This window comes from Tachysurus vachellii, chromosome 19 (assembly GCF_030014155.1).
Source record: "Tachysurus vachellii isolate PV-2020 chromosome 19, HZAU_Pvac_v1, whole genome shotgun sequence".
Taxonomy (NCBI): Eukaryota; Metazoa; Chordata; class Actinopteri; order Siluriformes; family Bagridae; genus Tachysurus; species Tachysurus vachellii.
In genome coordinates, this window is record NC_083478.1 from 16,413,962 (window position 1) to 16,440,226 (window position 26,265).

General features: G+C 39.3%; 1 protein-coding gene across 7 annotated transcripts in view; it reads right to left on the reverse strand.

Annotated features, from left to right (window-relative positions):
• Positions 1-391: 391 nt before the first annotated feature.
• LOC132861857 (uncharacterized) overlaps positions 392-26,265 on the reverse strand; it is a 52,922-nt gene continuing 27,048 nt past the window's right edge. For 4 of the 7 annotated variants that reach the window (XM_060893458.1, XM_060893463.1, XM_060893459.1 and 1 more), the window contains 10 exons: positions 20,585-20,696; positions 16,678-16,768; positions 16,403-16,468; positions 15,661-15,747; positions 8,257-8,409; positions 5,375-5,504; positions 5,237-5,269; positions 4,727-4,824; positions 3,461-3,544; positions 1,108-2,186 (listed from right to left, as the gene is read on the reverse strand). In XM_060893458.1, the coding sequence (XP_060749441.1) occupies positions 2,082-2,186; positions 3,461-3,544; positions 4,727-4,824; positions 5,237-5,269; positions 5,375-5,504; positions 8,257-8,409; positions 15,661-15,747; positions 16,403-16,468; positions 16,678-16,768; positions 20,585-20,696 (959 nt within the window). In that variant the 3' untranslated portion in view covers positions 1,108-2,081. Of the gene's footprint in view, positions 1,073-1,107; positions 2,187-3,460; positions 3,545-4,726; positions 4,825-5,236; positions 5,270-5,374; positions 5,505-8,256; positions 8,410-15,660; positions 15,748-16,402; positions 16,469-16,677; positions 16,769-20,584; positions 20,697-26,265 lie in introns of those variants that run through there. The other 3 variants (XM_060893460.1, XM_060893462.1, XM_060893464.1) reach the window with 3 other exon arrangements.

Consider the following 26,265-nt stretch of genomic DNA (forward strand, 5'->3'; position numbering starts at 1 on the left):
AGAGTCTTCTATATACATCCATAACCAGCATTTCTTTGGTAGAATTATTTGTCCCAGCCTTTTTCAAATCTCGCCTCAGTAGCATCCGCAAATGAGTCTGGCTTAGCTTCCAGGCTCTAAACAAGCAGGGTGTGATTAGATAGTGCCATGTAACATGTAGCAGCGAATGCACTCTGTTACAGAATTCATCATGCCACAGTGCAAGGGTTTTATATTAACAATTTATTTAGCTTTACAGGACAGCAAATTTTAACTGCAGGAGGAATTCCTTCAGGACCCGGTGAGCGTAGGATTTCAAAATAAAAAAAATAAAAAATAAAAAAACAATAAAAAAAAACTTTACATTTCATGCAAAGTAATATCATAGAAGTTAAAATGTAAAAAAAAAAAAAAAAAAGTATAGTCTTACACAATGTCTTACACTTCATTTAGTCTGAAATATTGTCAGACTAATAAAGTATATTTAGTTGCTTTTCTATGCTGTCTGCCTTCATTTCCTTACAGTCTACCTCACTGTCTTTTTTTTCCACCGCCCCCGACAACACGACTAGTGAATGCATGAATCGACTAGTCGACTAGAAAGCAGACAAATGTACTTTGTTAGTCTGGAAATTTCTATAGAACCCATAATAGACTTTTAAAAAAAAAAGGTTTGAACTTGCACTGATTAATGGAAAAAAAGCATATACTGTACAGTATCTATTGAGGGCTACATATGTTAAAGGCGAGGTTTGTCTTTTATGCAATAAAGTGTTTAAACCCATTTGCTTATAAATGATTCCAATACACATGAATCGAAGAAGAGCTTGTCTTGAGGCATCTATGGACATAAAAAAAAAAACTCAGCTAACCTTTAATCCATACGTCTTCCTCTGCTCTTCCAGACTGGGTTCAGATTACACCGTAGTTAAATTGGGCAAAATACCAATGCTTATTGGATCATTCCAAGGTCCACTTTCCATGTTATTGTTCTTGTGACATTAAAGATTGCACATCTAGAGTGTAGAGAGAAGGGATTTTTCGTCTGCCAGGCAGAGATGATGATTTGAGTATTATAAAACTCCTCCAGGGCCTGCAGACGTCCCAGAGACATATGCAATAAAAACATTATATCAATTTAATCGGTTCAGTTTTATTGTTTCATAGTACTGTGCACATTGTCAAAATCAAACTTTTCTGGGTTTCCTTTCTCACTTTAAATTACCAAACACATCTTTTTTATTATCTCTGACCCGTTCACATGTATGCTGCAACACTTCAGTTTTCCATGGCAATCGATTTTGTTGAAACTCTGCTTTGTGGCACATGTGAGCAATGAGCTGCCTAGACTTCCATTATTCCAAAATATTTGGCTTTTTAAAATCAAGGACACATCTGTCTGCCGGTTGATGTCTGCTTAAAATGTAAGACACATAGAGCCGCATGCTCCCTCAAGTCACAGAGCAAAATCAATCTAAAGCATGGCTTATCTGCAAAGCTAATTTAAATGAAGAGGAGGAACAAAAGCAGTCCAGTGAAGTCTTCATGTTGGAGTGTCTAGAGAAATGTGTGTACGGGGTTCAGCTGGCTCTGACCATTGCTCTGCCCTCCCTCATTCTTGGGCAGCTGTGTGGCTGCTGGTAGCTTGGCAGCCCCCGTTTGTCATCTCCAGCCCAGTAACTTCCATTGAAAGAGCTCTCCAAAAAAGTAACAGTCGATCTATATCGGCTTCCAAGCGAGCAGTTTCTCCTGAGCTAGCAGTGCATCCAGCAGTGCTCTTTGTTATGGACTGAAGTGAGCGAAAGCTGCTTTCAGCTTCCAGTAAATCTGCCCAGGACTTTTAATCAAAGTAAACACCGGATCGGCAATAGATCCAGCAAATCCTTCATTAAACCCCTGGATTAGGCTGCTCACCGAAAACCTTGCTCTTCAGTTTAGACTGACATTCAAATGGTCTTTGGATCGACACGCCTTCTCTGATATGCTTGAGAGGCCAGGTCAGGCTTCTTAGTAATATACAAAAGCACACACACACACACACACACACACACACACACACACATGCACGTACACACCAGCAAACACTTCGGTGGTGGCAGGTCTCAACATGTGAACTCTGCATGGACCTTTCTGAAGTCGTTGATAAACTGGCAAACCCAGCCAAACACTTCTTGAGAATCCTGATCCAAGGGCTCTCCAAATTTCACCTGAAGTGAAACAGAATGAATGTAGACCAAATTAATGTAAGAAATTTACATTTTACCGCAATTACTTCATTTTAAGCATTCAGTCAAAATCAAATATTAAATCAGTCAAAGCTGGTGCATGATGTGGATACAAAAGAACACAGTAAGATTTAAATCAACACTAGGACACTGCTGTCAGGGTTTTCTGTGCCTCATCTAAGGCCAAGGGTTCAGTCCTGGACAACAATGAAACAGTAAGACATTTGACCACCCAGGGGAACATGGGCGAGACAGTCTGTCACTGATAATGCCGGAGTCACTGCACTACACTCCTATCATTCCCTCTGTCTCTTTCTCTCCTGTCCTAGTCCCTAATCGTGCTCAATCCAACCCCTAAAGTTCTCTGTCTTGTCTTTTTATGTTGTCTAGCTCTGCTTCTTTCTTACTCTCGCTGGCCAACCTGAGTTACTTCCCCTTTATTAGTGATGGGGGACCAAACTTTGGGCTGTAATTGTGAAACTAAAGCAATTCCCCTTTCCCCAGCTATGGACTCACTACTCACCACTGTCTTACTCTCACAAGCCCAAATTCTCACAGAAGACCAATAACACTTTTAGAGATGATGGATAGTCTTAGGGAAAATTGGGACAGTTGGGGAAAATGTACATTATAGACTAAGGGGGAAAAAAAAAAGACTTTTTCTTTGTCTTTCTTGGAGCACATCGTACAGAGAGCACCGTGCAGCAACGGAGATCTGATCAGCACAATTACAGGATTGCCTGGTTATATTTTACTACAACTTTAATGTGGAATAATAGCTTAAAACAAGTAATAGACAAAACACTTGGATATTGTTCATCAAAATTAGAAGCAACCCTGTAGCAGCTATAGCAGTGATTTGAAGCCACTACATCAAATACATTAAATCATAAATATATTAAAACCATAAGCTTTATCAAAAATAAGAATGACAACAAAAAAACCTGTGGAACCCTAATGAAGCAATACGAAGCCCTGACAGCTTGCATAAATTATTAGAACAACTCAAAATTATGTCTCAGGATGTCCATCATAGCAGTGCTTAGCCAGTGACACTATGGCACAGAGGGAGCATAGTAACCTTGAGGAATCGTATGTCTGAATTACACCCCTCCCTTTTTTCTCCATCTTTGCCTTGTAGAGATAAGCAGAGAAACAATTGAGAAGGCCGATCTCGACAAAGCGGCAGGCTTCTGGTTCATTTGTCTCCCCGGGCAACACAACACAAGATATTGGAATAATAACTCAGGGATTACCAATATGTCAGCGTAGAGTTTCCTCATCTCCGTGCACCTCTTCGTCAGCTGGCTGAGCTCCACCTCATACTTCTCGATGGCCATCTATAGTCAGAGATGAAAGAAGAACAGGATTTAGAGGAATGCTTTCTCATCTACTGAGTGCGATTGACCTCTAAGTCTGGTATTACTGCCACTTGTTTCCCAATGTCTGGCATCACAGGAAGCTTTTACAGTGAAGCGGATGAATTTTGGTGATTGTGGTGATTTCAGGGAACAAAATGAAGGAGTGTGGAGCATCACCACCAGAAAGTGCATTTTACCATATTTAGCAATGTATAACAGTTCGTGTTAGTTCCTAGAAATAAAACTGTACAGAGACAAAAGCAAGACAATACAGATAATCAAGGAATTTATACATATAGATTAAAATATGTGTAACTACTGTATGTGTAAATGTGCGCGTCAAATCCAGTCTATGGATTATTTTAGAATTAAAGTGTTTATTTCTCTCTTTATGTCTATGTCTGTCAAGATCTTTTTTTTTCATATCAAGCTTCTAAATAGGGAGGAATGTTTGAACGGATGAATACGAATGTATGTGAACATTTTCAGGAATGCAGGATGTCTACAAACTGAAATTTTTGGTTCTTATTTGGTTCAACCAATGTTTTTTTAAGGTAAGGTTTTTAAAGGTTAACTGATACGTATATATCTTAATTGCATAAATTCACACGTTTTGCTGAGCTAAAGTCTTCTTAATATTCATTCATTCATCTTCTACCGCTTATCTGAACTATCTCGGGTCACGGGGAGCCTGTGCCTATCTCAGGCATCATTGGGCATCAAGGCAAGATACACCCTGGACGGAATGCCAACCCATCGCAGGGCACACACTCTCATTCACTCACGCAATCACACACTACGGACAATTTTCCAGAGATGCCAATCAACCTACCATGTATGTCTTTGGACCGGGGGAGGAAACCGGAGTACATGCAAAGAACATGCAAACTCCACACACACAAGGTGGAGGCGGGAATCGAACCCCCAACCCTGGAGGTGTGAGGCGATCGTGCTAACCACTAAGCCACCGTGCCCCCCGCCTTCTTAATATTTTAGATACTATTTTAAACACAAATAGTGAAATCTTCCGGCTGAGTTTGACGTTTCGGTTACTACAGTTTAAAAGTAGAGCAAAAAAAAAAAAATCCAAACTAAAATCATTTCTACCTGTAATGTCTTGCTTTAACAGTTTATTATATAACGACAACACAAAAAAATTACCTTTAAGTCTTTCGAGAGTTTGGAGTGCTGGGCGCCTAAGTTTTTCCACTTGTATGTTTTCCTGTACTGAATGACCTTCTGTAGCTCATTCTTCACAACTAGAAGGTGAGACAAGGTACTGATCATCCATCTTCCATGCTCGCTGAGGCAGAACCTTCTTTTAAATGGCCTCTTTCTAAAGGCCCACACTGGCACAATGGAGATCTTACACCGATGTCAAGTCTTTAAGCTGAAGAAGGAAACCATCTGAGCCCATCACCGCAGAGAAAGTTACTATTGCTCTTGGTTAAACCTGACAGCAGCCTATCAGTCATCAGCAGATCCCAATAATTCTGTGCCTTGAGCCTTTTACTTTGTACCATTCAAATAAACAGCAACAGGTTTTCAACCAATACAGCTAAAATATGGTAAATGTTTTAGAAATCGTTTTTGTACCATAAACAGCATGATATCCTATAACCAAAAACACACAATCAATCATGATTTTATTTTAATGAGTGTAATACTTACCATCCACTTCAGCTGTTAGGCCTTTAATTGATGCTAATAAAACAAAGTACACAAAAACACAATCAAAAAAGAGGCATTCAATGAAACCCAAAAGCCACAATCCAATCTTCCATTTTGCTGCAATTTTGATTAGCCTACCCCCTGGGACCGTCTCAAATTCCGTCAACTCCTGGAAAAACGTGGCCAAACGGGGCTCATGCAACATGATCTGCTCAACAAGGGCATGCAGCAAGGTGAACTTCTTCTCATTCCCACGTACTTGCGAGAGCTATGGGGAGAAGAGAGGAAGAAAAGACCATGAGCGATGAGGAATCCATTCATGCACCTGCACCTCCACCTGAGGAACCACAAACCTTAAGAACAAGTATGACACACCTACACACACACACACACACAAAGACTTCATCCAGCACTCCTACTGTATCAAAACAAAGGGCACAACATTCGAGCATGCATGTACAGTAGATAAAAAAAATCTTCATTTGTGCTTGAATAACCCAAGGCCAAAGACAGAAAGAGACTTAAATTCTACACCCACGTGCAACTGACACAGTGCATGATTACAGCGTGTTATTTACACACATAGTAGAGTCACAGTGCAACTAAAATTGGAACCTTTCTTTGTCCCTGTAGTGAATCACGCATTTTTTTTTTTAAAGCTAGCGAACTAATGTTATCTAAAGATCGCTACAACTGCTCTCACTTACTCGTTATTATTGTTAGACAAAAACGCAGCAAACAGGATATTACAGAAGGCTTCGGGTTTTGGTGGAACCGTGTTGTGACAGGTCAAAGGAAGAAGATGTCAGAAGGGTGTGTGTTGTAGGTTCTGCTACTGCAGATTGCTGTACTCAGAGCTCCCGAGTTGATTTTTCCGGAGTTCTGATCTAAACACATCACAGAGTAGGTTGAATCTCTAAATAGCCCATAGTGTGTGAATGAATGTGTGAGCTTGTGTGCAGTTGTGCCCTGCAACAAGATGGCACCCTGTCCAGGACGTCTCCTACCTTGTGTTTCTCCAGATGATCGTATGTTCTACCGTATCGTTAGTTGTGTTTATGACAAGGAACTCAGGCAAGGATGTCAACCGAGTTCTGAGATGCATGAGATCTGATTTTGTGGTATATTTACAAGCAAATATTTTGTTTACATTTGAACTGAAACGCTCATTCAGGGAACTGAACAGACAGGGTCACCATGGAGCTGCAGCTTATCCCGGAACATTCTACCTCTACCTGCCGGCATGTCTTTGGGATATGTAAGGAAACCAGACAGCCAAAGGGAGAACCCCGTACAGATATTATCCTATGCCCATGATCGAATCGGGGGCTGTGAGGAACTACCTGCTGTATTACCATGCCTTTAACTCAGCGGTGTCCACAATCTCATACACAAAGGGACGGTGTGGGTGCAGGTTTTCATTCCAACCAAGCAGAAGTCACACCTGATTCCTCCTGTTTAATCAATTGTTCATGGCTTTTAGTAGACTCTGGTGTGGCTTCTGCTTGGTTGGAATGAAAACCTGTACCCACGCCGGCCCTTTCCGGATAAGATTGGACACCGCTGCTTTAACTGAAATGGAAATTTCACATCACTTTTATTTAAATCTTCTTATATAAAGCAATCATCCCTGCAAATAAACTCAAATTTGCTCAATAAAGATGTATAAAATGCATACATCCCTGTAGATTTATCTGTAGCACTCCTATTAGAATAATTGTAAATGCCGTCTCTACAAGAGTGGCTCCTAATTGAAAGGCAGTAGGGATTTGGCTAATCCTGTACTTTTTCTAGTTTGTTGTTTACCAATTTAGAGGCACTCAGTCCCTAAGGAACAGCAGTCTGGTGGCAGCATAAAACATTCAGCAAAAGTAAATTTAAAACTGAAAGATAGCTGGCCCTGTATGCTCTGAGGTTCCTGCCAGCACCGCCTTTCAGTTCTTCCAGAAACAGGAACAGAAACAAAGGTGGAGTTGTGGACCAAGGACAGAGCGAACGCAGTGAAGTACTCTGTCTCATTAGACAGGAAGGAAGTCTTTTCGAATGTGGAGCAAGTGCCCTTAAATCTTGCTGCCGGGGGAACAGATCTCGTCTCCTGTGCAAGCTGATAACAATCGATACAAATTACCGCCTCTGCACTAACGACTCAGCCAGGCCTGAAATAATCCCAAAACAAATGCACAGCACAGGGACCGTGAGGCTAATGAAGGCTGGGTGCCTAGAAAGGGCTTTCTCGCTCTCTCTCCCTCTCTCTGTCTCTCTCTCTCTCGCTCTCATTCTATCCCTTTAAGTGAAAGGAATAACGGGAGCTGTAAAAGGGAAGGGTGACCTATCGGATCTTTGGGCGCTGAATGGTTGTGAGCTCACAAGATTTGTTTGCAAGGGGAGATGAGATGAGAGAAAGGGTAGGAAAAGGAAACGTGTGCTTTTGGAGATAGAGCTGGGGACGAGTGACTCACGGGGCACGTTTGGGCAAAGGAGGACGGACAGAGGAGAAATGGAAATTGAGAGAGAATGTAAAGCGAAAGAAAAGAGCAGGAAAGAGATGGAAGGCAGAATCCTTCCAAATGGTTTGCAGCAGCACATTTCCATAAAAGTCTGGCAAATTATGTGAATTAAGGAAATTTTCTCGAAAGGGATCAGCTTAGGTGTATTAAATAAACAAAAGCGTGGCTGGTGAATACAGCCGTGTGCGATGACAGACACGGAAAACTAAATCAATTGTGAAATTGCAAGGCAGCGTAGATTGGTTAATTTGATGTGATAGTTATCTTTTTTTTTTTTTTTTTAAGATGTTGTGTCGGTCCAATTTGCAAAGAAAGAGGTGGGTGAAAACACCATCAGAGAGCGTGACAGAACAACAGAGAGATTACAGGATAAGAGCAAGAGGGGGAAAGAGAGAGGGAAAAAAAAAAAAACAAAAGGCAGAGTTGATTGAGCTGGACAGAAATAGCAGGCTTATATTCCAATGAGAAGTCTTATTAGCCTTTGTACCTCTTTAGGTCATACTTGGGTCATACCTTCGTTAAGGATGAGAGACGGAATCCCTTGGCCTTTTCTTTGCCTGCATGCTGGTTGAGGTAATTGCCGATGGTCAGCAGGTACTCAAGCACGTACGTGAAGGTTTCGCAGCCCCACAGCTGACGACACATGTCAATCTTCTTTTTAATCAGCTGCAAGACAAAGAGAGAAACGATACAGCAAGTCGTCTCCCACAGCGCCACAGGCAGCCATGATGTTTCACGTATGCTACTGTTAATAAGGGACCTCAAACATCGCAGCACACTCTGCAGTTTATGAACATTCAGTAGTCTTTCATAATAAAGAGGGCATCGGGGAATATAATAACAATGAGTGAAGAAATCAAGACCTCAAGCTCTGGTCACGGGGAATTAATTAAAATAATTCAGAAAATGAAAAAGTCAGAATCCAGCTGTTATTTCAGTGCGAGTCTTTAATCTGAAACTTTTTATATAGGTTTTTTTCAGTGACAACAGAAGTTAATTCTTAATACAAAAAAATTGCACACTGGGACCCCAGCCTTAAAGCAGACCTGCAATATCTATCCATTACCTCTAATTAATTAGTGAAAATGAGATACACTGCATTAATTTAGCGAGCCTGTTTAACATTCATATTAATTCCACAGCTAACAAGCTGATTTTTCCTTCTGAGGATTGCCCTCCTGCAACTTCACTGGTGCAAAGAGCTTCAGCCGCTCTAGATTTGCTGCACAGACCCGATGGGCATTAATTGGTGATGCTTTTCGCGTTGGTGGTTTTCAGCACGTCGTTTGCGGCTGTTCCTCTCGAACGTAGGTAACGCAGAGGAAAGGAAAAAAAATGCATAATTGGAGACCAAGCATCAGAACTTAAGCTCGTATGGTGCTGTTCCCTTTGGTGTGGTATTAGATATGTACACATTGTTTTGTCTGGATATAGGCAGTCTTGGAAATTACTGTTCACAATATTATAAATAATACGATATTAGACCGGGGGCATGGTGGCTTAGTGGCTTAGTGGTTAGCACGTTCGCCTCACACCTCCAGGGTTGGGGGTTCGATTCCCGACTCCGCCTTGTGTGTGTGGAGTTTGCATGTTCTCCCCGTGCCTCGGGGGTTTCCTCCGGGTACTCCGGTTTCCTCCCCGGTCCAAAGACATGCATGGTAGGTTGATTGGCATCTCTGGAAAATTGTCCGTAGTGTGTGATTGTGTGAGTGAATGAGAGTGTGTGTGTGCCCTGCGATGGGTTGTCACTCCGTCCAGGGTGTACGATACAAAACCATATAATTCTTAATGTAAAAAGAGCCTTCAGCATCAGTCTTCAGGATATATTTAGCTTGTTCTGAATAAAATGACAAGCAAAGAAGGTCTGTAGCTGCTATAACATGTGATAACAGGAAGTAATAAACTTATGTGCAAATGTTTATCACTTAAATATATAACCAGAAACAGACAAGTAGAACTCGATGCCACTGTTATTGTTGAGGATAATATCTCTGCTACTAGTCTACTCCTACTTGTTATTGATTTTTATACCTGAAGTACCCTTAAAAAATACCAGAAAGAAGCTATTAAAGAAAAACAGAAAGAGGACCGATGGCAGAAACTGTAGCCAACCAGATAAAGGGGCCTGATTTATTGAACATGAGCGTTTAACTAACATGACAAACAGGAAGAAGCTACTGAAGAAAAACAATTTCAGACACTAGACACTGTGTGGAACAATTCTAAAATCGAATCAATTTATCTAGTGGTTACAAGGACCTCAAAAGTCCACTCAGACAGGTGGACAAATGATAATCAGATCGACAGAAAATGATAAGCAAAAAGCAAATAAATAAAAATAACAATTATTGGTTGTTATAGGAAATTGACCACAAAAAATGTGACTCCGTATTACGTGGGGCCACAGCACAGGGCCCTCGTTTGCTATTTTATTATCGGCTATTTTATATTGGTTATAATAACCGATATTTATTAATATGTCAGTTATTATTATGTATTTGTTTACATCTTATTAAATTATAACGTACTCTGACAAAGATACATTCATCTCCACAATCTACGACTATTTACTGTACACTATTCTGTCCAAAAATAGAATAAATATAAACTTTATGAATAGGAATAAATCAGGAAAGAAAGAAAGAAAGAAAGAAAGAAAGAAAGAAAGAAAGAAAGAAAGAAAGAAAGAAAGAAAGAAAGAAAGAAAGCCTAGGGTTAACTTAAGTTCTCCTCTGTGAATCATTTAAATACAATTTTCCACGGTCTGAATGAGTTTTTTGCTGACATTGTGCAACTTTTTTTTTGTCTTTCGTCCTGCCTTTGTAATTGTATTTAGTTCTTATATAGTGTACGCTTTACCGTGCTGTTTTATTATACATTATTACGCAATACTTTGTGTAATACCACTGTGCTGTGATATGCCTCTTCTTCAGACTTCATTTTTGTGTTTTTATCTCTGTTTGCACATTAAAAAAAAAAAAAAAAACCCCAAACATTTATTTTTACTTCTATTCTAAAAAATATATTATAAATATTAGGTAAAAGTCATTTAACCTGAGGAGAAACAAGTAAGGAATGACTTATATGTAAATATGTCGATAAAAAAAGATGATATTAATCCTTCTTTTTAATACTCGCTCCAGAGCACATACACCTGCTTTTAACAAGGATCTGCATTAAAAAATGACTTTAAATCCACTAAAATGATATTGCTTTGAATCAAAATAGCTGTGACAGATAAAACCTAAGTAGTAAATTGAATGTAAGGGTTATGAATAGTGAGACTTTGGGTTTCTAAACCCAGCTGGATCTGCCATCGGTGCCAGCGCTGAGACTGTGATGCAGCAGGTCACACCTGGAGAGCTCTCACTGTTCCCCTGACTGAGCAGGCCCTATTTCCCAGCCTAGCGCCCCGCCTGTCAGATGGCAGGCAAATCCACCTTAATGTTGCAGGCTTAAAACGTCTAGCGTGTCGGACGATCCTTACGGATTTAGAGGCAGTGGTGAAAATAGCTTTGGCTCAATCTTGTTTACGGCATAGATCTTTTGCAAGGGGACCAGATTGTGTTCCACCTACAGCTACTTAACCTGTCTTTGACACTGCAAATGACACACACCTTGGTGAAAAATTATGCAGCATCCAGGATGTTGATCGCTATTGTGAGCTATTGTTTTTTTTTCTGGTTGTTTTTTATTGTAAAAACTTTTTTTTTTACCTACCTGGTGTACAAAACATTTGGTCAGGCTAATTTTCTTCCTACTCAAGTGCGTAAATGTCAATCATGTATTAATGACCAAGTATGTTCATACATTTAGTGACTCGTATCAGCCAAGGACAGAATCCTTCCCTCCCAAAAGAGTTCAGTATGATCTGAAATTCTACTAAGTTACTTGTTTCCTGTTTCCTGGATTCCTACTTCCTGGATTTTGTGTTGTTCAAAACACAAGTTATCTCCGAATATTCCTGCTACACTTCTGTACAGTAGGCAAAATGCAGTGATGCCACAAAATGGTAGTATGTCAGAATTCTCAGTATTCATAAAACAGTAGGCGAGAAATACCTAGATATAGATATACACAGTAGATACAGTATAGAAACATCGCGCTATCCCATAAGGCAACAGGACTGGTGTGAAAGAGCTGTCAGACTCAAGTGTAAATGCTGTAGGGATTAACATACTAATTTAACAACATCGGTGTAAACTGTTAGAAAATTTAAAAAGAATATATCGTCGCTGTCGGGCGGAATCCTCGTATCCCCAAAACCGTTATTTTTCAGGAAATTAAAAAACGCTGTACCTTATCTGCAGTGCACAGGGTTTAGTCCACGTTGCAGTGGATTGTCTTGCACTAAATTCCTGTCCTCAGACGAGCACCAGAACTAGCGGGGGTCAAGATTTTTTTTTCTTTGAGCCCAGTGTTTTGAAGACATTTACCTCAGAAGACGTGTTGATTCATTGCGACTCTTATTAAGGAGAAATATGCCGCGAAGCTCTCCCGCGGAGTGAGGAAGAGGTGGACAGTTGAAGTGTCCAATGGAGTTATGAGATTTGCGCTCAAGCTATTTTCAAGACTTTAGATTGGTTAATAACTTGTAAAAATAACAGACCCAAATGGGGACTGACCAATAGCATCGATATGTGAAAAAATATGAAATTGACCAAATTTGGACATACGAGGTTTCCGCCCGACAGCGACGATATATATATATGATGTCACAGGTCACATGACAAGGCCAACATGGTGGACGTGGAATGTTCAGATTGTAATCATACTACACATATATACTGATGTGTATAAATAGCTGAGTACTGAGTACTGAATCGAACTGGACTCATCTCTCAGGGCTCAAGGAAGGTGCTCATCAGCACTCTTCTCTGTTCTGGCTCCTAGGTGGTGGAATGAATCTCCCTAGATGTCACTGGCAGTCCTGAAACAATGGGGGAAAACATACACCTTCCTGAAATACTTAAACTTGTACTATTTAAAAATAATAAAGTTTGTCTAGGGGGGCACGGTGGCTTAGTGGTTAGCACGTTTGCCTCACACCTCTAGGGTTGGGGGTTCGATTCCCACCTCTGCCTTGTGTGTGTGGAGTTTGCATGTTTGCATGACTCAACTGCTACATTACCACCAGAAGTTTGCACTACCTTAAATAAGCAAGTGAGCAATTGAACTTTCATTGGCAAAATTACTGGCAACCTTCATTAAAATGAGCTACAATTTCCATTACTTGGACACACTGTATGGAGACAATTTAAGACAGTATTTTCAAAGTTACGTAAAAAGAAAAAAAAAGTTTTCCTTTTCTCCGGGTTCAAGAATTAAGTGAAAAAAGCTTTTTTTTTTTTTTACAATAACAAGAGTGCCAATAATTCTAGAGTAACTATGTATAAAGCTGCATGCTAAAAAGATAAATACTTAAAAATGTATTCCTGGGTGGCACGGAGGCTTAGTGGTTAGCACGTTTTGCCTCACACCTCCAGGGTTGGGGGTTCGATTCCCGCCTCCGCCTTGTGTGTGTGGAGTTTGCATGTTCTCCCCGTGCCTCGGGGGTTTCCTCCGGGTACTCCGGTTTCCTCCCCCGGTCCAAAGACATGCATGGTAGGTTGATTGGCATCTCTGGAAAATTGTCTGTAGTGTGTGATTGCGTGAGTGTGTGTGTGTGTGTGCCCTGCGATGGGTTGGCACTCCGTCCAGGGTGTATCCTGCCTTGATGACCGATGACGCCTGAGCTAGGCACAGGCTCCCCGTGACCCGAGGTAGTTCGGATAAGCGGTAGAAAATGAATGAGTGAATGAATGAATGAATGAAAAAGTTTGTCTATGTGCTCTTCCTGCAGTATTAAATCCCAAAAATGTTTTTGACTGACTGAGTGACTTGAGTGACCCAGTATCGGTGTAGACGATTAAAGAGAATGCTTTTCAGAAATGCTGTAGAAATGTAAATAGAAATGAATGCAGTTGGTGCTGTCGCTCCAAGATAAATTCTTGCAGCTCTTTCGGGTCTGTGCCGTGTTTTCAGCTATTTCCGTGCCTTGTCCATTTTGCTATATTGTATTTGATTCTTTGGATTCACATTGTTTTGATGTTTGATGCCTGCTTAAAGTCTACAATTTGGAATTGGGATTTAATAAGCTCACACGGATCTGGTCTGTCTCAGACAACCAGAAAAACTTCCTAAAAGGAAAAGCCGACAGAGCCTATAGGGACAAAATCACCACTAAACAATGAACAAGTGATTCCTCAGGATGGTGTGCACTAAATCTTCCTGTAATATAGCTAAGCCATTTCAGCATCTGCTTCCAAAGATGTACTAACTCACTGCTTTTATAGGACACCGTTATTTTTGTCCTAATTGAAGCGCTTGCTTCCTTTCAAGTCGTTAATATAAAATGGCTGAGTTTTACAAAATGTAATGCGTCACTGAACTAAATGTATGATTTAATCTGTATGTAAAATTGCAGTAATTGATCACCAATTATACATTTGGAAGCCAATCATTTGAGGCTTATGTAAATTTGCACCGATTTAGAAGTGAAGAATAGGATGTAAACATTAATAAACATTAAGCGATACTCTAAACAGCACCAAGAACCTGTTTCAAATCATTAAAAACTACATAACGCATGCATACAAGTACTGTACTATAGACACATCTACAGTATATGAGCACCAGTGGCACAAACTCATCCACGCTTGAACATCTCCAGTAATCACTGTCAACCTCCCTGACTTGAGTTCAATAGGTCATTTAACAAAAAAAAAAAAAAAAAAAAAAAAACCCACACACAGCGGGTACACAGCAACTTTAATATCTGTAAATCCCTGTGGATACAACATATGATCTCATTGCTACACAAACGCTGAGTCAAATGCATTTCTGTTGCTGTGTCCCATAATCTCAAAAAAAAAAAAACACACACGCAAGCTTTGATAACTGTCTGTAAGGTTTCATAACCTGTTAACATATAAAGGATCCTGAAAACTAAAACCCAAACACATTGCTTTTCCAGAGCGTTGCACTTTCATTCATTGAAGGGAGTTTTGGAGCAGAGAGTACGTCTAATGAGAACAGACAGAAGTTATGGGAAGAAAAAGGTTGGTGAATTAAAAAAAAAAAAAAAAACGACTCAACAAAGGCTAACTCTGAAAATAGTTAGGAAATAGAAGCAGGACTTTTTCTTGTGTCTGTTCACGCAGTGGAGGCTTTCAAACCGTTTTTGGTGGCCTTCTTTCATTGGCCCTACCTTCTTTTAAGCTTTCTTACTGTAATATAAGATTGAAGGACCCTGAAGAGACTGGCTGATAGAAAACCCTTCACCTTGTTCTAAGTACAGATTGTGGTAACAGATTGTTCTACAAAACAGATTGTATTAATGCATTAAAAAAAATTTTTTACCCCAAATTCTTTCATTTATTTCTTTGTGGACCTGCTTTCTGCTAGATTTACCTTTTGCATTAGTGAGCTTTTTATTCTCTATCTTTGGAAATGTCTCTCTCTTGTTTTTTTTTTTTTTGTTTGTTTGTTTTTTGTTTTTTTACACATTTAACAATTTTGTTAGGATTTTGAAAAGGAAAATCCTTGTCAAACTGTCCAATTTCTAGTTACGAGTCTGCTGTCAAATCATTCTCATCTATGCAATGCACTATATAACTGTGAAACAAATGCACACACCCACACAAAACAAACTTATTGATATTCACGCACATACATTTTCCCTTCACCACTTCCCCGTATTTTAGAAATAATTATTGCATCTTTGGAGTTTTCCTCCACTAAAGAACCACAATTTTAAAGCAATACAGTATAAATCAAGAGTGTGTGCCATGCTGAGAGTTGCAAGAGCTGTAGCACATTATGATGGAAAGATCCAAGAGAGAAGAAGAACAAGCACAAGAGTGAGCGCATACTGACCGGTGTCAGGTCTTCAATAGTGATGGGCAGTTCTCTGAGAGTTAACAGAAGGTCCAGTCGAGTGCTCAGGTATGGGATGTTACACATCTGTGGAAGAAATGACACCCAGTGATAAAGATGGTGAAATATCTATGTCTTTCACTCACTCCTACACTAACATAAAAAGTATAGCTGCTGATGAAATGGTGGAAATATTCGATCCGCTGATAAATAAATAAAATATGAGTTCAGAGACCTTTATGGCAAATGCAAAAAATGCATGTGAACAAGTGGCACACGTGGGTATAGTCATCCGAATGGGAGAAGTGTATCTGGGTTTCATCAAAACTAAAGTAGGAGGTGTTGAGGCAAGGTGCTGGATATCACCTAAAATTGGAAATTGCCTAAAGCAACCTCAGCTGTTGGCCTGTGTGTGTGTGTTTGTGTATCTGAGAGAGAGAGAGAGAGAGAGAGAGAGAGAGAGAGAGAGAGAGAGAGAGAGAATTAAATAAATAGGTGTGTAACATATTGTCAGTATCTCTAGCTTCATCAGTTGAGAGCTCAAACCTAAAAGTGGGTGTGGCCTAAAACAGAAGTTTTTCTCTATTTATTTAATACATATCAACCCTACTTCTATGCCATGCCCCTAAAGATACTGTAAAGTATAAATGCCAGCACTGTGACATGTCCAAATGTCACATGAGGTCACTTCCATTAAGGAGACCTCAGTGTCGTCACGCAAGCTTTGTATCTGAACGCTCACTGAGTTCTGCGGGATCCTAGTCCCAATGCACACCTCTGGTTTCAACCAGATGCCACGTGAACCTCTCTAAACACAAAAAATACAAATGAAAATCAAATAGTTTTTGTATACATGTACAAAAGATTACCTGGTCATTCTAAATAATTTATTTGTATTCGTGTGTATTGCTATAAATAGGTAGGTGGTTGGATGGATGGATGGATGGATGGATGGATGGATGGATGGATGGATGCATGGACAGACAGTCAGACAAAGTATTATTTCAGTAGGCTTACCTCCATCATGTACTGATCAACCAAGTGCAGTTCACTCACATCTCCTTTATAGGACGTGTACATCTCTATATCATCCGGAGTTGGCATATACCTGACAAGTAATACAAGTTCTAATGAGAAATCACACACAGCATCTATACATAACAAAGATCTAACATAACCTAAAAATCTTTAGACCTATACTAATTTTAAGGCTTTCTTACAACACAGACTATAAAGATTTGATTTAATGTCAAGCTGTTTGTGCCCCACATTAGAGATTCCTTTAAACAGAGACAATGAGAGTAACTAGAAGTCGTAACACTGATGGAGACTGACAGTCTAATCTTAGAATTACTGATGAACTCTTCAGCACACAAGGTAGAGTTTGGCCAAAGTAGAGGTATGTCTCCGTATCCGTTATCCTGAATTTGACCTTACTTGAAGATCCCAGCGTCACTGGGATCCCAAATTATAATAACCATGACATTATAACCACCTGCCTAATATTGTGTAGGTCCAGATGGACTAGACTTCTCTCACTACACGCATCAAATTAGTAAGTTGCAGAAAATAGCTAGGTTTTCTGGCTCTAGAATCCAGTTCACTAGTTCAAGTACAAATAACACCAACAAGAAAATTTTGTAAAACCACCTCATTTAATTAAAAAATTATACATTTTTATATATTTTTATATAAAAAATAAAGAAAGCCAGCTTACACACACCCATAAATTAAGACAAATCAAACTAGTCATTTAATAATGGCAGTAGTGTAGAAACATTTGACGGGCAGTTCAGTCTACAGACCATAAATAAATGCCTCTACCGATAGAAGATTAAGGTCACACTTCTAAAAGAAAGAATGCTTGAAGATCTGTATGATTTTTTCAGAGGATGAAAGGTGGCTTATAAAACGGTTAGGTTTGCCACGGCATGTTGTTCGAACACTGTGCAACACTTCCTGCATATCAGCCGAGACACTGAAAACAATTTAAAAATAGCACTTTCCCTGTGTGACGTGCTTGCCGTGCGTGAACACCTGGGTAAAGTGTAGATTTTTGTCTTCTTCTTCTTCTTCGTCTCCATTTTCATGTCACACCATTTTTTCCACCCTACTTAATTTACACCTAATTCAACTTTTTTTTGTAATGAGTCTAGTTATTTTGACCTTTTCACAAGCTGTTACAGTGATTAAAATATTCTGTTGGCATGTACTGTATAGTAGAAGCCGTCCCAACGCACGTTTTATGGAGTTTTGTGGGCGTCATACAGTAAGTGAATGCTCTTAACTCTTTACCGTGATCAGGATAGCACTGTATGCAGAGCACCCATTTATCGCAGAACCATAAGATTGTTCCGTGAATTTACACAAAAACCATACTATGAATTCTGAAGGCAATATTAAATATATATAAGTATGGATTATACGGTAAACCTTGAAAATAATCCACACATCCTCACTTCCACTGACAGCTATAACAATTTTTTAATGGACTTTAATGGTAAGCACAGTTGGTTCAACAAGTGAGAAAGTGTTCGAACTTCATTTGGCGTGTTACATTCTTGCTGTTAAGATCTGCTGGATCCTACTATAGTATCAAAGCTGCGTTATACAAGAAAGAAAATCAGGGTCTGGTTCTTGTCCAGGTTTTTTCCTTAGGGAGTTTTTTCTTGCCAATGTGACCTCTTCCTTGCTCATTAGGAATAAAATGATAAAATAATTAATAATCCTTAATTTATATATTTCTGTAAAACCCCTTTGTGGAAATGTCTGTTGTTAAATGTGCTATAGAAATACAATAGCTCAATGAAATGAAGCAAAGTTTTTGCTTCTAAAATTGGATCTACAAGCTATAAGATCACAGGGTGTACTTACGTTTTCACAGCCGGCTTCTCCATATTTGCTTCATTTTTGTTAAATAAATAATGACGATGTAATATGTGTCGGGTCTTGTCACTCATCTGAGGTTGTATTTACCTCATTTTAAGACCTGCTAAGCACCAAATGACTTATATTATGTCCTGATATATAAAAGCATACAATTCAAAAGGGTGTACTTTCTTTTCCACATGACTGTAATACCTTTCCTTTTTTTCTAACTTCATTAAACATTCATTCCTGCAACTTCAGTAACTGCTTTATCTTGATAAAAGGCCGTTTTCAAGCCCAGGAAGACACCCTGGATTCACTCTTAGCAGATGTACAGTGTCAAGTCCATCTACTGTCCATCTACTGTATCTACTTGTCTTTGGCAGGTTGGAACAATTTGGTTAACCCAGAAAAAAAATCCTACACAACTCTACACTGAGAGCTTTTCTCCAAGTACTGATACTTTCTGTGTAATGAACTGTGTAGACTGCGATGGGTTGGCACTCCGTCCAGGGTGTATCCTGCCTTGATGCCCGATGACGCCTGAGATAGGCACAGGCTCCCCGTGACCCGAGGTAGTTCGGATAAGCGGTAGAAGATGAATGAACTGTGTAGAACTGTGTAGAATACATTGATGCTGCAAACCTTATTTACATTTCACAAGCCCATAAAACAATCCTCTTCTTTTGTCCCCTTTGGTCATTTTCCCATTTTTCTTGCGAAATCAACAGATGATTAAAAACAAATCAGGCCTAATGTTCCTCGTCAACTTGCATAAATTACCCAGACTGCTGAACTTTCCACCTATTTTTACACCCAAAGTCAATTCGTTCCCCTTCAAATACACCCTTTTCACAGCCATTTTAGCGTTTCAAATCCAAAACCAAAGATCTAATTATTTCATGAGCCATGGGACACACCTACACAAAGCGGCAGAAACTCTACAGTCAACAACCATTAATATTGCAGCCCATGTTGTGCACATCGCATCTATATGGCTCGTGTTTCCGGGGACCACTCAAATCTTCATGCAAATCTACATCATGGTTGGATTTAAAAAGCAGCGTGTACTTAGAGTGCCCTTTTCCCTCCAGCAGGTAAATCTAGAACGCATTTCTGAAGATGGTTCTCAAAAATGAAAATCAACCAAGCAGAGAAAGCATTTATTCCAGCTTTCAGCTTGCTTAATATTCTCTGTCTCTTCAAATACCAACTAATAAAAGTTTCATCGTTGAGCCACTCTGATAAAAGGTTCCAGCATACGTTCTTTATCATTAGCATTAAAAGAAAGACTTTCTTTCCTACCTGCATTGCCTTTTATACCTGACATGATCTACCAATGACTTGGCCTCTTTTGGCTCCATTAAGGTCACTTCCATATCCTGGACTATAGCGTTTTTGAAAGGACAAGCTTTTATAAAAAAAAAAAAAACTGCTTCTATCCTTACATCTATCTGTTGGTTGCATATTTTTTTAGGTTTCAAAAGTTGTGAATAATGTTAATATAATAGTCATGCCTATAGTATTCTTAATCATGTTGTCTATGTGATCTGTATAAAGACAGATATATGATGAGCCATTAACTTTATAAAGTGGAAGCGTAGATATCAATAGCCTGATCCAAGCATTTATCAGATTGCAATACAGACCTATCAGGTTTACCTGAGCTATCATGTTCCATCAAGCTAATAGCTTCTCTCATACCGCATACACAAAGACGTTGACATCCTACAGCTGTCACAGCCAAACTATAAATGTTGAATTTTGCTCTTACTGATGACTAGTGGAGTAATTGTTTCGTCTCAGAATGAAAAACACAAAAGTTATCCAAGACAATTTAGATGATTATAGTTTACTGTATTTCAAGCATTTTGTTTTAGCAAGCCTGGTTTACTTCAAATTGCTGTTGAAGTGGGGTTTTTCAGCAGGTTAGAAATGAAAATAAAAATCACAGAAGGGCTTCTGTTATTATATATCTAAATGTATAAGTATTGTCAGCAGCGATGGATTTGTATGGTGAGGGGTTGTTTTGTTTGTTGTTGTTGTTTTTTCATACCTCCTGAGAGAAGCAATGTGTTCGTCAGACAGGCCTCCTTCACCCTCATCAACAATGAACAATTTGTCCTTGAGCTCTTTAGGCTGCACTGGGAAACTTTTGAGGAAAATATCTGTGAAAATAGTGGAAGAAAAAAAAGTTTTTATACACACACACACACACACACACACACACACACACACACACTCACACACTGAATTGCATTCCTTCTGACAGGAAATCTTCCCACCTATGATGAAAAATCTCCAGATGCATTTGGAAGGCAAAAAAAGCCCTAAGCATAATTACCTCTGCCTGCAAGTCTTAGGGGTCTACCTGCAAGTTGATTCATATTATACCAAATCTGAATTGATGAGAATTTTATTTTACCTAATAACCTTGGCTTGCTGTATAGGAGAAGCAGAGACAGGTCATGAATATTCCGAGCTGCAGCAACATTTAATAAATGAAGCAAAGTACTCATTACAGCGAAACAATTATGCTTTGCCTCAGAAGTACCGGGTTCAAGGGCACAGTCAAGAAAAGCAGTGTGAACCTTTATTCTTTCCTATTTCAAATGGGGACATTACTAAAAAAAAGCAAAAATTCTTTTAATCCAGCCTGCGAATGAAGTCTAATCATGGGTTCGCTCTTTATTTAATGCACTGAGCCAAACAAGGACACAGCTGGGCCAGTCAGTGAACACTGCCAGATTCACAACACAGATTCTACAGACAGACAGACACAGAAAAAGTCAAATCTGTGTGTTATATACCTTAAAATGTAACTCTAAAGCAATCCAGTGCTACTGCTGTATCATTCAATGGATGAGAATACCACACAGTACATATGGAGTATATTAGGTGAGAATAAATTAAAAAAAAATTTTAATCGTGTAGAAAACTGCTAGATGTTGTGGTAAACCAAGTGACAGAATTGTTACTCAGAACCAGAAAATCAACATAATAGCAAGAAAACTGTAACTACAATCAGTGACCTACTGATGGCCGTTTATAAAAAACGGTTCCACCTGTAGTTTCTTATGGCAGTTACAGTAAGAAAGCTAGTACGCACTACAGGTTTCACTTAACTGGTCTTAAGCCAAGTAATAGCGACTGCTTCTGTTATTGTCAGAGCAAAGAAAAGTGTTTTATTTATGCATTCTGAAGGAGCCACATTTGTGCTGGATGATTTTTTTAAATCCTTTGCCGAAGCACTAACACGTAATTCTCTACCTGGGGGGTTGATCTTGGCCTTTTATGCAATACTTTAGTTCGGAGGAAAATTATACACTTTATTTCCTGAATGTGTGATTGCACTTCTTCACTTCTGAGAACTCCTCATGTTTTCTGCTCATGACTCAACTACTACATTACCACCAGAAGTTTGCACTACCTTAAATAAGCAAGTGAGCAATTGAACTTTCATTGGCAAAATTACTGGCAACCTTCGTTAAAATGAGCTACAATTTCCATTACTTGGACATACTGTATGGAGACAATTTAAGACAGTATTTTCAAAGTTACGTAAAAAGAAAAAAAAAGTTTTCCTTTTCTCCGGGTTCAAGAATTAAGTGAAAAAAGCTTTTTTTTTTTTTTTTACAATAACAAGAGTGCCAATAATTCTAGAGTAACTATGTATAAAGCTGCATGCTAAAAAGATAAATACTTAAAAATGTATTCCTGGGTGGCACGGAGGCTTAGTGGTTAGCACGTTTTGCCTCACACCTCCAGGGTTGGGGGTTCGATTCCCGCCTCCGCCTTGTGTGTGTGGAGTTTGCATGTTCTCCCTGTGCCTCGGGGGTTTCCTCCGGGTACTCCGGTTTCCTCCCCCGGTCCAAAGATATGCATGGTAGGTTGATTGGCATCTCTGGAAAATTGTCCGTAGTGCGTGAGTGAATGAGAGTGTGTGTGTGCCCTGCGATGGGTTGGCACTCCTTCCAGGGTGTATCCTGCCTTGATGCCCAATGACGCCTGAGACACAGGCTCCCCGTGACCCGAGGTAGTTCGGATAAGCGGTAGAAAATGAACGAAAATGTATTCCTGAAAAAAAAAGTTTAAAGTGTTTTCTATTCAACTGTTCTTACATTTAGGATTGTGTGCTTATTTAATTGCCCAGTACAAATAGTAAAGTCATCACCTTGTGACCATGACCTCACTTGTCTTGTATATAATGGCATCCTGCTATATTCTCATTTGGAGCTGATGTTCAAATGGTGGAGTTTCAAATAAAATCCAGTACACAAAATCTACAGTCTAAGAATTACCCATTAATGCACACACTGCGTGCACACTGCATGAGGATACGTCTAGTATTTGATATATTGCTATTCTTGCCAAAATTGACTGCCATTAGAAAAGACAGGAAGCCTAGATAGGCAGGATGGTAAACTGTTTGCTCTTTTAGATGATGAGCAATGCCCCAATTGCTTGGTACTGGTAAAGCGTTCATCAGTCACCTACAGAGTCTTGCCCTAGGTGCGGCATAATGCTGATAGTGATGCATGACAATTGCAGGCTTTGTAAGCTGTTGACTTTTACCAAGCAGGAGTAAAGAGTTAAGGAGACCACAGCAAATGCAGCAGCTGTTACTATCAATGCATAAGATGTGCATTGTAGAGCTTGGAGATACTGACTATGGGTGGCTTGCTTAGAAACAGAGACCCTAAAGTACTCTCAGTGGCTCTTCTTTAGGCTTGTGGCCAACCTTTGCAGGGGTTGCTGATAGCCTCAAGTTTCAAGTTCAAGTTTCTGGACAAAAAAGTCCAGTGAAACAGCAAAGGAAAAAGACAACACACAAACTTCTAAACTGAATAAAGATAGGTTTTAAGACTAGATTTAAAAACAGACAGTTTTGGGGCCACCCTCACCGAAAATGCCAATGAATTCCAGAGTTCAGGAGCAGCAAGTGCAAATGCTTAATCACCCCTATGCTTCGTGCTTGCTCTAGGGACAACCAAGAGAAAGTTATCTGCAGACCTAAGGGACCTTGATGAAACATATAATTTAATCATTTCAGAAATATAAGCTGGGCCACACAAGGATTCAAAAATGTAAAAACAAACAATAACATTTTAAATTCATTAATGCACTGAAAGCCAAAGAAGAGAAGCTAGTATGGGAGAAATATGCCCTTGCCTTGCTGCAGCATTAGATTAAACCTTAAAGTCATAGCTGATAGAAACTGGCTTTAACTGCAGAATTTAACTGTTTGTCAAATTTAAAATCGCTGTCTATAATTACACCCAGATCTTTAACAGAGGATTTAATAAAAGGAACTAGTAAGCCTAATTCTGAGTTAAGGTGACCTGTGAACTTTGTGTCGAATAGCTCAATTTCAGTTTTACTCCCATTAAAATGTAAAAAATTCAAGGCCATCCACGCTTTGATATGTTTTAGGCAGTCCAGCAATACATTTTGAGAGTTTATAAAATTTTGCTTCAATGGCAGATAAAGTTGCATTTCATCTGCATGATAATAAAAATAAGTGCCATACTTCCTTAGAATAGACCCCAGTGGAGGCATGTAAAGGGAAAATAACATTGGGCCAAGAATATACCCCTGAGGGACTCCACAATACAGGAGAAAAGTCCAAAAAGTCTCCTGGGTTGACAGAAAACCTTTTGTCAGATATATAGGATTTAAACCACTCCAGAGCAACACTCTTAATACCAACACAATGACACAACTGGGAATCAAAATACTGTGATCAATGGTATCAAAAGCAGCTGTTTCTAAAAGCATAAGATTATCTCGATTCAGGTTATCTCAGCTGCTGCTGCAGAATGAGCTGCCAAAACTAAATATAAAGCTAACTAACGACTGGCTCACTTGTTCCCATTTTGAAGTATACCAAGCATCTGACTAGAACAAAGGTGTCAAATCTTATCCACAAATATTACACAAATCCACTGGTGTGTGTAAAGGTTTTCGTTCCAATCGAGCAGGACCCACGTCTGATTCCACCTGTTTAATCAGCGGCCCTTGGTTTTCATTAAGCTCGAGTATGGCTTCTGCTTGGTTGGAATAAAAACCTGCTTCAACACCGGCCCTTTGCTTATAAGTTTTGACACCCTTGGACTAGACTGTTCCACAAGAACGCATGCCTAATGGCTTAATTGGTAAATGCAAAAGCACTAGAGTTGAGCTCAGTATGCTTGGTAGAGAACCTGGTAGCCTTACAACATAAAAATTATCCCAACAACAAGAGATTTAATGGTCAGCACCAAATACAATGGGAGTTTCTAACTTCTATGTACAAGGCTTTTGGGATTCTCATTACATCCATATGATTTTGTCACTAATTGTGAACGCCATTGTCTCAGGATATGTTAGGAGCTCTTGTTACAACTTTGATTTGCAGTATAGACTGAATACAAAGAAAATCACCCTGGGAGTCTAGAATGTAAGGAATCTGTATGTGATCATAGTTCTGCAACTGGAGGACCAGCAGGCCCCTTAGTGCCTCAGGTTCATAAGAATAACCGAAGCTGAGTTAGCAAAGCTGAGTCCTTTTATCCACTGCTCATATGAAGTAATAATTGCTGGGTGACAAGTTGGTTATTTCTGCTTGATAAGCACAGAGGAAAAATCCACTGGTTCAGAAGAAAACTGCACCAAGTTATGTATGTAATCCGGTTCCCTGAGAAGGAAACAAGTCTCTTTTCTTTTGAACTAGTGACACTTGCTTGACACTACCTCATGCTTAAAACTTGCATGTATGCTCATTTAACTTTCATGGGGAATATTTATAGAACAAATGTAATGTCTAGTTTATGTCACAGAAGAGACAAGAGTTTAAGAGTTTATTTGTCAAGAGTTTATTTCACATAAAACACATTTCACTGAAACTACCATTGAACTAAGATTCGATCCAGTGGAAAGAAAAAGAGTAACTAAAAGCTGAGCATTCTACATGTATCTGTATCTATAATCTGTACAGCTTACCTGAGAACAATATAAATGAGAGATACGTTTTAATATACCTTTTGATAAGTATGAGAATACCCCCAAATCAGAGTTTGTCCTTGTTTATGTTAGAGCTTTAATATTGTGCCTTCCACAGAATTACAAATGGATGACAGGACCTATTTGAATGCTAGCTAGCACTCTGTCAATGCAAGGACAAACGTATTATCATTTATTAACATGCATGATTTATCGTGCAGTAATTCTCTTCAGTGGATAAGCAATGGGGTACCATGCTTGTTTAACAACAACTAGGTTATAAATCTTATATATGAGCACTAACCTGACAAATTGAGTGCCATTTACCTTCGCGTGTCCACTTATACAATTTGTCTTATAAAAAAGCATATCAGGTCATTTAACCTCTTCAAGGTTCTTCTGTATTAAGTTAACACTTTGCCATCTGTGTCCATTCAATACATTAAGCGATACTGTGTGCTGAATGGCTTTACTTTTAAGTAATTACTGAGAAAATCACCTGATAATCTATCTTGTCTGTAAATGCTCTAAGGCTAATTGAATCACTCATTATGTAGAAGCCTTTGTAGAAGGCCTTTGTACTTTGTAGAAGCCAACATTCTGTTTTCCTATTTCAGCTTAGACAAAAATATATAAAATATAATGCGGCCTAGGGCTTTCGAGCCACATGCACCAAATTCGGATATTTTGTAGATCCTGGTCTGAAGTTTGTTGCTTTTCTAAGCGATCCGAGTACCGGTACTTCCGGTACCGGGT